Raw genomic sequence first — 14,178 nt, forward strand, 5'->3', positions numbered from 1 at the left:
TTTAGTTTTGGGGTCGGTTTGTTTCCATGTCTTTGAGGCCAGTTCTTGGAATTGTGGCAGCTTGTGTCATGGAACTTCTTCCACCTGGTGAGGGTTTCAGTGTCTATAAGACAGCTCACAGGAGATGGCTCAGAATATTATCTGTAGCCCTTGAGGAGGAGCTATAGGTCCTTGGCTTTGCTTACTGACTCAACTATTACATTTGGTCCCCTTTGACTGTTTTCCTTTGTTTCTGCATTTTCTCACTTCTCGGAGTAAACTTATTCTTTGGCTAAAGGTTTTCCACAGACAAAAGGCAGGCAGAGGACATGGGGGGCAAGGACCACAGGGCCCTGATCCAATTCACAGCCTGTCCTGGACCGTGGCCACAGCCTCCCTCCTCACCCCCCGCCTCCAGCCCGCTGTCCGCCTGCTCAGACTTACTCCTCACGCAGCTTCCAGAGTAAACCCAGGGTTTAAAGCCCTGTGGCTCCCCGTTACAGACAAGAAAAAGGCCAAGAAGGCCCCCTCAGTTGGCCTAGCCTGCGTTGCAGCCCCTCTGGGCCGGCGTGCTGGCAGTTCTGTCTTCTGCCCGCTCCACGTGGGAGGCCTTTCCTTACCCCTCTGCTCAGCCTAGAAGGTTCCTTCTCCAGGTCCCAACCACAGACAGCATCCTCAGGTCCTACCCACCGGTGTTACCCTGTGTCTACACAGCACGTTGTGAAGTGTAGCGTTTTCCAGTTTCCACTGAGTGACTTGTTTTTGCTTCGTCTCCTCCACTGGACTTGGAGCTCTTTGAAGAAACAGGTTTTTTATATTCTTTCACCTTAGCATTTAACACAATCCTGCCCATAGCAAACAGTGAGTGAATGAATGAATGGGAGGGAGGAAGAAAGGAAGGCGGAGGGGGAGTAGAAATGCTGGGCTCTGGCTAAGAATAGAGGTAGGGCTGGATTACACATTTGGAAGCAATCTGAGCAGACCTGAGTGTTGAAGGTCAGGAGTGGAACAGAGAACATTTGGGGAAGAAGAGAAAAAGGCTGAGGGTTGGGAACAAGGAGAAATTCCAGGTTTAGGAGCAAGAGTCCAGCAGGGACCTGCAGAGGGGATGCCCAAGGTGGACAGGCCTCCAGGATGGGTTATATGGCCACATCCGAGCTTCAGGGGTAAAGTAGCGGAGGACGGGAGAGTCCTCTGATCTGTGGTCCAGTGGTTGGGCGGATGGACAGCGTAGCGCTCACGTTGTGTCAGGATCCAGGATGAGCTGAAGAGACACGGGCAGGAGCCATTGGAGTTGAGGGCAGAGGAGAGTCGAGAATGGGGCTCCAAGGGGGTGGCGAGGCTCCTGGAGATGTTTTGTTGTTGTTGTTGTTCTGAGCTGTGGGAGACCCAAGTGTTTTGCAAAGCAACGGGGAAGTGGTCAGAGGCCAGGGAGAGCCTGAGAGGCCGGCGGGGACAAGGGGGTAAGTTGAGGAGATGGAGCAGGGTTTGCAGGGGCCAAGGACAGGTCAGTGCATGTGAAGCCCAAGGTTCCTCTCCACCTGCCGGGAGGCCAAAGCTCGCAGGGCGGTGGCTCTGTCCCTCGCCCCTCCTTGGTGACCAGGGGACTGGCAGAAGAGGGCTTCCATGTTGAACTGGAGGCGGAAGCCAAACCAAATAGAGTAAAATTCTAAACAAGCCAGAACAAGGGGTGCCATCTGTCAGGCCACAAAGAATGAGGGCGCCGACTCGCCCGGGCCTCCCTTGCGTGTGGCTGTGACCCGGGTGTGGCCTGTACCTGCTGGCGGGGCTGCCCTGTGGACACGGGAAGCAGGAAGGAGCCGGGTGAGGATGGAGGTAACCGTCCACTTGCTTTGTGGGCTGGCTGGCAAGTATTCAGAGAGGGCAGCTCGTGGGGAACCCTTGGATTCAGGGTGCTTTCCAGAGACCTGTGAGAAGCCACTTAGTTAATCATTCCGTTTCCTTGAAATGTTTTGGTTTTAAAGGCCTTATTTCTCTTCTCTCCCGAACATCAAGGAAAACAGCCACGGCTTACTTTTGGTGTCAGTCTCCACAAGAGAAGGTTGTGCTTATAATTTCTAAAAGAAAAGAGAAGAAGAACGTCCCAAGTCAATCGGGTATTGGGTAGTATGTACTGGTCTAGCGTGACAGGCCTATATTAAAGAAACCTGACCTTATCATGTACTGACTCTTATCTCATTCTCTAAGGTATCCAATAGGAGGAAGGTGACTTTAAAATGTGTGTATAGGAGCAGTTGCATTTGATTCTCTGTGGCTCAGACTGGAGGAGCAGAATCTCTTTGATTTGTCTTTAACTGAGAAAACAAAGTCCCTGAAAACAAAGTACTAGTGTCACCAGAGAGGCTCCCAGACCTCCTCTCCTGCTACTGTCTCCCAGAGCCCCTGTGCCGTGCTCTCTGGGTGGGAGAAGCCACAGGGGGGCTGAAGGTGACTAGGATTGTTTTGCATAACCTGTGTCTTTACCCACAGAGAAGGCAGCAGGGCCTGGGACCGACGGCCAGCCCGCGCCGCCCTGGATCACCGTCGGGCGACAGAAGCGGCGAGGGGCCCCGGAGCAGCCATCCAGCCAGGAAGACAAGCCTGGGGCCGGAACCTTGAAGTCTGACACAGGAAGGCCAGCCAAGGCACCCGAGAGAACCCAGGTGCTTAGAGCAAACATTCCCTGTCCCTGTGGATGCAGGGGAGAGCCCCTGGCGGGGCTGGGACCCGGGACCCCACGATGGCCTCATGTCCTGCACGGTCATTACGGGGACCGTCGCCTGTGATGACTGCTGCTGTCTGCCCTGTGCATGTGCTGGGCGGCTAAGGCGTCAGAGAAGCCATGGATCACTCAGGCAGTGGAGACAGCCCTGTGCTCCCGGCCTCCTTGGCAACATAGCTCAGCATCTGGAGAGATGGACCGGGGTTAAAATAACTTCTCAGTTGGATGCCAGGCGACCATGTCAACAGCTCCATCTCGACTCATTTTGCAATAATGACCGAGTTCTGCTTTTGCTGCTACACTGGCCACCCGCTGGGGTCCTTATTCCTCACCTAGGACTGCAGGGCTGGAACCTGGGGCTCCCTTTTACACTCCGGACTGAAAACAGCGTTACCAAACCCAAACGACTGCGCTTAGAAGCAGGCTGAAACTCACAGCTTTTGTGTTCCCCCAGTTGCCATGGTAAATCCCAAAGCACATTTCAGCCATGCGGGGAGGTGAGCCTGAGCCTGCAGTAGAACCTGCTTCTCTCCACTTTAACCAAAACCACAGTCATACCCCAGCTTGGAAACCCTCCTGCAGGCTTAGGGAGTTCATAAAACAGATATTCACCAGTGACCCCGGCATCCATGATCATACCAAGTGTCATAAAAGTCTCAAAAACTATTTCCAAACACAGTTCATTTTGCCTTTCCAATGGAACCTGCTGCCTGACGTCTGGGGTTGAGGCCAGGGCTGGGGACAGGGCAGAAGCCAGGATGCCTGTGTGTGCCCAGGAGGCCTGCACGAGTGGACTCCAGCATCCTGGAGGCCAGATGGCAGCCAGTACCCAAAGCAGAGCTCCTCCGAGAAAGTGCCGGTAGCATGATTCACGTTGGCAGAAAAACCCCGTGGCTCATTGCCTTTGGTTAGGTTTGTCCCCATCTGAATCTCAGGTGACAGGACAGCGTGTGTCTTTCTTATATCCTCACAGGAGTCCATGAAGCAAGCTGACTTCGTCCGCAGCAAGTCTTTCCTGATGGCCCCTGCCAAGCCCACTGTGGACCAGAGGCAGGGGACAAAGCTCCACCTCCAGGAGGGGCTGCAAAGAGGGATCTCCTTGTCCCATCAGAACTTGGGTATGAAACCCGAAAATAGTACTGAACACTTTGAAATGCATTTCCGGGTTTGGTCCTGCCATGGTTTTTTTGTTTGTTCGTTTGTTTGTTTGTTTTCTGCGGTACACGGGCCTCTCACTGTTGTGGCCTCTCCCGTTGCGGAGCACAGGCTCTGGACGCGCAGGCTCAGCGGCCATGGCTCATGGGCCCAGCCGCTCCGCGGCATGTGGGATCTTCCCGGACCGGGGCACGAACCCGTGTCCCCTGCATCGGCAGGCGGACTCTCAACCACTGCGCCACCAGGGAAGCCCGGTCCTGCCATGTTCTGTTCTGTTTTGTTTTTCTGAATTACTTGCCACGTTGATTTTTTTAAAACAGCTTTTATTGACATAATCATTTACATGGCAAAAAACTCACCCATTTTAAGCACACAGTTCAGTGAGTATCTATTTACTGAGTTGTCCAACCATCACAGTCCAATTTTAGAACATTTCCCTCACCCTAAAAAGCTACCTCATGCCCATTTACAGTCATTCACCGTTCCCACCCCCCAGCTCTCTATTTTCTGTCTCTCTATTTGCCTCTTTTGGGACATGTCTTATAAATGGCATCATAAAGTATGTGTTCTTTTGTATCTGCCTTCTTTCACCGAGCATAATGTTTCTAGGTTCATCTTTGTTGTGGCATGTATCGGTATTTTTAGATTTAGTTTTCGTTGTGGTAAAATACACATAACAGAATTCCCCATCTTAACCCTTTTTCAAGTGTACAGTTCAGCGGTGTTAAGAATATTCACACAGAGTTCTGGCGGCTTTATTGTGAAAGTTCCTCTCACCTCATTGCATCACTGGAACTGTTCGAGCCTGCTCTGAAGTCTTTTTAGCACATAAGTTATTCCACGCTGAAACCTTCTTTACAAGTTTACGGGCTTTATGTTTGAGACCACGGTTAAGACCTTGGACCTGTCGTTTAAAGGCGTGCAGGAGGCTTAAGTGCAAATCCAAACTCATTTCTCACGTTTCCGTTTGTTTCGTCTTCTCTCCAGCAGCCCAGTCGGCAGTGATGATGGAGAAAGAATTGCATCAGCTGAAGAGGGCCAGCTATGCCAGCACAGACCAGCCATCCTGGATGGAACTTGCCAGAAAGAAGTCGCAAGCTTGGAGCGACATGCCCCAAATTATAAAATAGGTTAACAGTGTGCTGGTAAAGAATGTCCACTGTCTTGACGGGTCACTTTCTTTAAAACTGCCGCTAAATCAAGGCAAACAAACTGTGAAACTTGAGTGATTTTATCATCAGGTTACGGGAGAGCGAGCTCGGGGAAGAGGAAGAAACCAGGCAGACAAGTTGGACGGACACATCGCCAAGGGCCTGGGCCAGAGGTGCCCGAAGACAAGAAAACCATTGAAAAGGGCCAGGAACGAGGTTCTGTGCCCACAGGTATGAATGTGAGTCTTTCAGAATCCCCAGGGTAAAGAAGGCTCGGGCAGGGAAGGAATTGCAAATGAAGCGTGGATGGAGAACTCGGAGGGCCTTCCGAGAGAACGTGTGTCTGCGCCTCCATCTGAGATCAGCTGTGTCTCTGGCCATTGTCCTGCCTGTGGAGCCCATCTTCTCCTTTCATGTTTACTGTTAGGCATGACATTCATGGTAAAACAGGGATGCCGTTTCCAAGAGCAGCTATAACACGGTCCGTTTTCCTGAAGGCAGCTACTCCAAGAAGGAGTGGAAGGAACACAGCAGGGTTCATCAATTCACAGACTCTTTCCAAAATTAATTTTTAAACTTTTCCACTTGGCATCTGTGTCCCTCACTATTGCACAATGCATTGCCTGTTCAATAAAAGGTTTCAAACCTGCTTCCGTGACACGTGTTATTTCCGTGCTGTTTCTACTCACGTTGAGAGAACGTCCTCCAGCAACTGAGTTAAATGCAGTGTGTGGAATTTCATTTAATATAGATCTCATGTCAAATCTCAGTTGGGTTGATTTGGAGGTTTGGGTTGTATGAGATCTTTTTTTTCCCCAGTAAAATTTTGGTCTTTGTTTTTGAAAATCAGAAGCTACTGTAGGCTTTTTGCTCTTTACAACTATTTGGTACAACATATTAAAAATAGAAAATTTCCTTTAAAGTTGCCATTCTTTCACATCTCATTAATCTAACCTGTATGTTTCTGTTGAAAACTAGGTTATCAGTGCATTAACCAGGATGATCCATGAGTGGAGAATGTGGAGAAGCCAGGAGAGTAAGAGCATATATTTGGGATATCAGAATTATGTCTCAATTATATAATACCTCTATTTTTAAAAACCTTTCCGATTTGTTCCTTTGAACAAGCTAATCTCCATGGGAATGTGTATAGCTGGGACATTTGGCCATCAGAATCAGTAAGACGTTATATATAATTTGATTTTATGTACCCTAAGTTCTGCTCCTTTTATTGTATTTTCTAGCTGTTAGAACTATACAACGTGGTCAGGTCTACCTGTATGGAAAAAGTCCTGGGATAGTTGTTTTTTCCCCAACCAAATTGATCTATTAACTGCATTCACTTAGAGAACATCAACGCCAAATTCCCTGGTGAATGTGCTCTAAACGAGAACTCCCTCCATCCAGCCTTGCTCCAAAAGCTTAGAGGTGCATAGTTTTAACTAGGAAAAAATACATGTTGTCTATTATTACTCAACACCATCATTTCTCCTATTAGCAGAACATTTCAGATGAACTGTTTTGAGGCAGTGGATTTCACTGTAAGATCAAAAGTATTTGGTTCCATTTTGTTGAAATAGAGGTTGATATTCTCTGTGTGTTGCAGGACTGGGTTTCATTCTCTCTGGCACCAGGTAAGGTAGGAGGGTATAGCATTTTAGGACACTGGGAGAATTCCCTGCAGGGGGTGGGGGTGGTCCTGCAGCTGCCACCTCTCCCTGTGCCCTGCATGGAGGTTGTGAGCTTCTTCCATAACAAGAAGAGCTGAGACAGAGGCCAAAATTTGGAGATGATGTGGGAAGTCTAGACTGGAAATGGAGATGATAAAAGCCTGCAAGGAGTTGTCAGCTTTTTTCAGGCTGTCAGGTTTTTCCTAAGAAGAGAGACAGCAAGCAATTACTGAGTTCTTCCTCTGTCCCGGGCACTGCTCTGAGTGCTTCGTACCTATTATTTGTAATCCTTTCCACAGTCCTTTGGAGATAAGTACCAATCTTTACCTTGCAGATGAGGAAATGGAAGCATTTCATTGAGATTAAGGTCACCTGCCCAAGACCTCATAGCAGAGCACCTGGTAAGTGGCCCCAGACCCCATGCTTTTAAACACTACCCTCAAGTGAATCCCCATTTTTAAAAAGCATTAGTGTGGAGGTGAATCGGTGTTCTCAGAGACGTAACACAGACAAGGGAGCTCTAAACTTGACCTTGAGGGCTCCTGCATGGCTATAGACTGAATTTTTGTGTCTCTCCAAAATTCAAATGTTAAACCCTAATGCCCAGTGCAACAGTGTTAGGAGGTGGGGCGTTGGGGAGGTGAATAGGTCATGAGGATGGAGCCTTCATGAATGGGATGAGTGCCCTTATAAAAGAGACCCCAGAGAGCTCCCTTGCCCCTTCTGCCGTGTGAGGATACAGTGAGAAGGTGGCCATCTACAGACCAGGAGGAGGGCTTTCACCAGACACTGGGTCTGCTGGCACCTGGATCTTGGACTTCCTGTCCACCAGAACTGTGAGAAACAAATTTCTGGTGTTTATAAGCCAACCATTCTGTTAACAGCAGCCCAACCAGACTAAGACATATATCCTGGAGACAAGCGTACCTCGTGATGTTTCCCTGGTGGCCATCTTGATTCCCACCCTGAAGTTCCTTAAAAGGACTGGAGAACGTGTGAGGGTTCTTTTGTACTTTATAATCATGAGCACCTACACGGACTGTGAGGTGTTCCCATTCATTCCTTCACTTCGTTCAGTCAACACCAGTGTGCGGGCGCTCTGCCAGGGCCTGGGGGCACCCTGATGAGCGAATGGGCAACACGCGTTCTATTTAAGTGGGGGCACGCTGAGTAAATAACCATGAAACCGGAGAAAAACACGGAACAACAGCAGTAAGTGCGATGGTGAGCCTGAAACAGAGGGACTTGGTTGTGGCCGAAAGTCTCCTGAAGATTGGGTGGTTAGGAAAGGGTTTGCTCGAGAGATGACCTAATTATAAAAATGAACGCGCCATGCAGTGATCCGGGGGAGTACACTTGGAGAAGAGGGAACCGCTCAACCAAGTCCCAGGCCCTTGAACTTGGCCGGTTCAAGAACAGTGTAGCTGGCACGTGCAGGACAAGGGGAAGAAGCAGGTGCGGACATCAGGAAGCAGGTCATGTGGGGAGACAGATTTTGTTCTGAGTGCTTTGGGAAGTCAGTGTGATCTTGGGTGGCCTTGGCCTGCAGTGGCTTGAAGGAGGATTTCGGTTTCCGGCCAGAGATTGAGGTCACGTAGTGGCAGTGAGAGTGCTGAATTCTAGCCACCAGACCACCAGGGACCAGTGGCCAGTGACAAGGCCCTGGCCTGTCAGCTGTGTAGAAATGAATTTCCACATAGAGATGGAAAGTACTGAAACAAGTAAAGTGTTTATTAGGAGGAAAAGAGTATAGTACGTGTGGATAGACACCCTGGTGGGCTCAGAGAGAGAATCATGCCCTTTTGTAGTAGTTTGAATCACTTTTATGGGACGTCTCTTCCGGGTTTCCTTTGACCAGTCATCTTGCTTTGCCTTGTTCTGAGTCCATATTTGATTTATCTCAGGGTCCTCCCCTGTGTGCGTGTGCATCTCTTAGCCAAGACGGATTCTAGTGAAGAATCTATGGATAGGTGGACATCACTTACTATGAGGTGGCACCCCCTCCCTTTTTGACCTCCAAGGAGCGTTTCTGCACATGTGTAGTCGAGCAGGTCTCCTTGACTTTGAGAATGAGGAATATATGGTCTTTTATCTGGGCAGAGCCCAGCCTCCTCCATCATCCTGCTTTTATGGGGTTTCTCCCATTATGGAGTTTCTGTCCACAGGGGAGAAACTGTTCAGCCTGGGGCCCATCTATCTCCTGCCTCAAGTGAAGGGGAGTGATGGGAGGGGAGGGGATTTATATTTTAAGAAGCTGGCTGTAGCTGATGGGTGGGAATGGATTGTGTGGGGACACAGTGGAAGCAGGAGGCTAGAAGACTGTTGCCGTGGTCTGTGTGGGATCATCATGGTCTAGAGTCATGAGGGAGGTGGAGAGAAGTGGATGGATTCAAAATACTTTTAAAAGGTAGGGTAAATCCAATATGCTGGTGGATATGATTTGGAAAAGGAAAGCGTGGCAGTGGAGGTGACACCTAGATTTTTGTTTTGAGCTCCTGATGAGTTACGTATCATTTACAGAAATGGGGACAGGGGAGATATGCCACAGAAGGAGTTCAGTTTTGCACGCCTTCAAGTTGAGATTCCCATTAAACATCTAAGGGGAATATCAAATAAAGTTATAAACGGGGACATCATCAGCTTTAGATGGAGTAGGAATGCAGGGGTCTGAAAGAGGGAGAGAAGGGTCCCTAGACTGATCTGAGGAGAAAGAGGAGCCAGCAAAGGAGACAGGGAGGGTCTGTGAAGGAGGAGGAGGTGTTGGCAGAAAGAGGGAGGCATCAGCTGTGCAGGCGGGGACGTACCAAGACATGGGGTTGAGAGTGACCCCCGGCCCTGGGAACATGGAGGTCATAGGAGACCTTTTCGATTTCAGTGGACTGGTGGGGGGCAGAAGCACAGGTAGAGTGGGCCAAGACCAGCCAATGTGTTGACACATCAGCTACACTCAGCTTTCAAGAACTGTTACTGTGGGGGCTTCCCTGGTGGTGCAGTGGTTGAGAATCTGCCTGCTAATGCAGGGGACACGGGTTCGAACCCTGGTCTGGGAGGATCCCACATGCCGCGGAGCAACTAGGCCCGTGAGCCACAACTACTGAGCCTGCACGTCTGGAGCCTGTGCTCCGTAACAAGGGAGTCCACAATAGTGAGAGGCCCGCGCACCGCGATGAAGAGTAGCCCCCGCTTGCCACAACTAGAGAGAGCCCTCGCACAGAAACCAAGACCCAACACAGCAAAAAGGAATAAATTAATTAATAAACTCCTACCCCCAACATCTAAAAAAAAAAAAGTCCTTGATATCATACTTATTAAAAACAAACAAACAAAAAAGAACTGTTACTGTGAATGGGAGCTGAGGAAGTGGCCGTAGCTAGAGGTGGGAGAGGTGTGTAGCCAACAGAGGGTTTGTGGTTTGTTTTTTTCACAAGAGACATGCAAGAGCGTGTTCATGCGTGGATGGGAGTAAACTTGGAGGGGAGCGGGGAGAATTGATGATCTTTGTGAAGCGCACCTCACTTTCCAGGGCTTCCAACAAGGATGAAATGCCTGCGCTTGTGGGCTGTTCTCGTTCCTGGAACCAGGAGCCCCCCGGTTTTGATCCAGCTGCCAGGGGAGGCCCCATGGTGATGGCAACATCCTGGTTACATCCTCCCCGCCTGCCCTGGGTCTTCCGTTCCCACGGCCCCCTTCACGCCTGGACGTGTGCATTTTGGGGGCTTGTTGCTGTCTTTCCCCAGAACTTGGCCCCTGAGCAGTCTGCAGAAGGAGTCCACGCGCACCTGGCGTTCTTTGTCTTGGTCAAGCCTATTAGATATTTGGGGGTGTGGGGGTGTCTCCTGGAGGGGACGTTGCCTCTCTAGCTTCCTCATCCTACAGCCTGCCCCTGCCAGCGGGGCAGATCGCTCTTGGTTATCTCAAGCGCATCAGGCCTACCTTGACCCCTCCACACACAACACCACTCCGAGCAGCTTAACAGAATTGCTCCAAAACAAATGGCGGCGTCTTGCTGAAGGGAATTTTGATGAATAAGTTTTTCTCCACTTCAAGCCGGTCCAGTTGTTTGAAGAAAGAAGAGAGAATTGACTTCTTCTCACTCCACAGGGAGCAAACCAGGACCAGAAATGAATGTTCAAGAGAAGGACTAATGAAGAAAAGTTTTAACACTCACAGTTGTCAGGCATGGGACAGGATGCCCAGTCAGGGGTGAGCAAGCAGTGGGAGGATGGCCATCCCTCCGGGATGACGTACGTATGTCCGCCCCTGGAAAGGACTTTGGGCTGGGCGGCCTCCCCAGCCTGGAGTTACTGTGTATCTGCAACCTGCAGTGGTCCAGGTGGGGCCTTGTACGTTCGTTTTATAATACGGTTACATTACATTGCTCTTAATCTGATTATTACCAAGAAGTAATCATCCAGAAATTCATCCAGGTGGGCTTTCATGCAGAATGTAGTTGTCCAGAGTGCTTTGGAAGCTTTTGATTACCCGGAGAAGGAAGCCAGGTGGAACCAGCCAGTTGGAAGATGGTTCTTCCCAGTCCTCTCTAGAGATGTATGTGATGGAGAGAGGGATCCAGATCTGCCGCCCCACCAAGTACTAAATCTTCTGGTCGGTTCTGTGTAACTCCCATGTGGACAGAGATACTTATTCCTTGGTGGATGAAAATCATCTCTAGCAAATAGGCTTTTCAGGGCCAAAGAGCAGAAGTAATGCAAGCTGAACGCATGTGTTTTGGGTAATAGCACAGGTGTTCAGGCAGTCGTTGACATTTGCTTTATCCACGTGCTCTAGCTTCCTTCCTGCCTCCTCCGTAGGGAAGGTATCCTCATTAGCATGGAAATAAAGGAGAGATATGTTTGTGATGCCCAAAAGATTCTCAAAAACAGCAACAGTCAGGCTGGTTGCAGGGTGTCCTCCAGGAGTTTGCTTATTGACTTCTAAAAGCACCCAGAAGTATCTGCAGGGAGGCCAGAGGCCTCCAGACCTGCACAGCCCTGAGCATGAGCAAACCTCCCTGCTGAGAGCCTAGCTTGACAGTTGCTATTACATTTTGAGAAAACAGAAAGTCACCGTTTAGCTCACTATCCAATAAAGAACAAGTTGCCCCTGGAAGATTCCCCACAGGAATAAGAATTCTGGTATTGGGCTTCCCTGGTGGCACAGTGGTTAAGAATCCGCCTGCCAATGCAGGGGACACCGGTTCGAGCCCTGGTCCGGGAAGATCCCACATGCCGCGGAGCACCTAAGCCCGTGCGCCACAACTACCGAGCCTACACTTTAGAGCTCTCGAGCCACAACTACTGAGCCCACGCACCACGACTCCTGAAGCCCGCGCACCTAGAGCCCATGCTCCGCAACAAGAGAAACCACTGCAATGAGAAGCCTGCGCACCACAACAAAGAGTAGACCCCGCTCGCCACCACTAGAGAAAGCCTGCGCGCAGCAATGAAGACCCAACGCCTCCAAAAATAAATAAATACATAAGTAAATTTATTTTAAAAAAAGAATTCTGGTATCAAACTTAGGAAAATGCAGAATTGCTACCAAGACAAAGGAAACTAGAGGCAAGTCATTAGGGAGTCCTTTAGACAAAATAAACCCAATCCTTCAGAAGCTGAAGCCTTTAAATTGAGATGCTCCATCTTTCTTCCCAAAGGAGGGGGAGGAGGGAGATGAACAGATTATTTCCACTGTCTACCACTCCCCCCACTTCATCGACCAGCTCATCCGTAAGGCTCAGGCCCTCCCATCAGGTGGCCTTCCCGGGCTCCCATGCGGGCGGAGCAGGGGGCAGAGTCCGGATGCTCACAACCGTGCTGAGTGCAGGGCAGCCCTCAGGAGCCCTCACCTCACATTGCCTTGCCTCTTGGAACTCTGTCCACTGCGGGTGCTGAAATGCTTCGAGCCCCTGGAAAATTTACAAAGGGTGTGGGCCTGGGCACTAACTTCAAAGGCGCCAAGTTGGAGCCGACTTTCCTGGCAGTGGTTGGAGCCAGACATGTCTTGGGTCAGCCAGGGACCCTGGAAGTCCCAGCAGCTCCTGCCCTGATAGGCTGCCGTTCTGTGCATCCACTGTCCACGTCTGCACAGGCTGCAGCGGGTTTCCAGAGCTCTCTTCTGTTTATGGTCTCTTCCCAGTGGGTGCTGGGCTTCCAAGCTATTATAGGCTTAATTGTGTCCCTTAATTCAAATGTTGAAGTCCCAGCCCCCCAGTATCTCAGAATGTGACTGTATTTGGCAATAGGCCTTTAAAGAAGGCCTATCTTCATGAAGTTGAATGATTTCACTGTGGTGGGCCGTTATACAATACGACTGGTGTCCTAATGAGAAGAGATTAGAGCACAGACGCACACAGAGGGAAGACCGTGTGACCACACAGAGAGAAGACACCGTCTACAAGCCAGGGGGAGAGAGCTCCGAAAAAACCAATCCTACCGGTACCTTGATCTTGGACTTGTGTCCTCCAGAGTCATGATAAAATAAATTTCTTGTTTAAGGCACCTAGTCTGTGGTGCTTTGTTATGACAGCTCAAGCAAACTAATGCACATAACTAGTGGGGTCTACATTTAGAGCTGGGGTTGCCTCTCTGGGTCTGGGCTGGGAGAAGTGACCTCTTGGGTCTCACCCACTCTAAGCCTTTGTGGTGAGCCACAAACGAGGGCAACTTATTATCTTGAGAAAAAGCTTTGATACTTCTGGCAGGTGATTGTTTATTTTAAAAAGAGAATAATCCTCAGTTTTTAATTCTTTCTCTCTAATTTCTGATACTTCGGTCTCTGTGCCCCTTACTGGTTCTCAGGACATTCCTTTGGTTCAGTCTGGAAGGTGCAGGTTCCATTTGCAAGGTTCCCATCAGCCCTGGCAGTGCCATCTTTTACTGGTGACTTTGTGCCCTCAGCAGTATCCAGCAGAGTGGTGTACCTGGTGCAGAGTAGATGCTTAGTTAATGTCTGCTGAATGGAGGAATAAACAAGGTATTTAGCAACACGGATGTTTCCGTGCGGGGTCAGTCTATCAGAAAACATCATTCTAGTTACACACACTTCACCTTCATTCATTCCCTGCTTGTCAGAGTCCAGCCCAAAGGTTCTTAGTTGGAGTGGAAGGGCAGGGGGAGATAGGTAAAAGAATCAGAAATTCCAAGGGGAGTTTTTCAGACTACCCAAGGCTGCTCTTCTCTGGTGCCTATCAGACCAAAACTACCCGGTATGTGGAATGCAGCCTTTATGTTGGCATTTGGTGGCCCCAAACACGGTGAATGTTCTTCATCAGTGTTCCATGCGCACGCAGGAAATGCTGTTGTTGGGTGGAATTTTTGTAAATGTCAATTAAGTCAAGTTGGTTGATAGTGTTGTTTGGATCATTTATATCCTTACAATTTTCTGCCTCCTTGTCCTATCATATGCTGAAAGAGGAGGGTTGAACTCTCCAACTCTAATAGCTTATTTGCCTATGTCTTCTTTCAAATCTATTTGTTTTGGCCTTGTGTGTGTGTGTGTGTGT

The 14,178-nt window shown here is 49.5% G+C and overlaps 1 protein-coding gene across 8 annotated transcripts in view; it reads left to right on the forward strand.

The window, feature by feature from the left end:
- Positions 1–5,656, forward strand: part of CRACDL (CRACD like) — a 121,667-nt gene extending 116,011 nt beyond the window's left edge. For 6 of the 8 annotated variants that reach the window (XM_027128872.1, XM_027128876.1, XM_027128871.1 and 3 more), the window contains 3 exons: positions 2,470–2,642; positions 3,675–3,819; positions 4,844–5,656. In XM_027128872.1, coding sequence (XP_026984673.1) covers positions 2,470–2,642; positions 3,675–3,819; positions 4,844–4,986 — 461 coding nt within the window. In that variant the 3' untranslated portion in view covers positions 4,987–5,656. The remainder of the gene's footprint in view (positions 1–2,469; positions 2,643–3,674; positions 3,820–4,843) is intronic. The other 2 variants (XR_003437650.1, XM_027128870.1) reach the window with 2 other exon arrangements.
- The last annotated feature ends 8,522 nt before the right edge of the window (positions 5,657–14,178 follow it).

Source organism: Aethalodelphis obliquidens, unplaced genomic scaffold, assembly GCF_003676395.1.
Source record: "Aethalodelphis obliquidens isolate GAN/ISIS:26980383/991018 unplaced genomic scaffold, ASM367639v1 scaffold35, whole genome shotgun sequence".
Classification (NCBI taxonomy): Eukaryota; Metazoa; Chordata; class Mammalia; order Artiodactyla; family Delphinidae; genus Aethalodelphis; species Aethalodelphis obliquidens.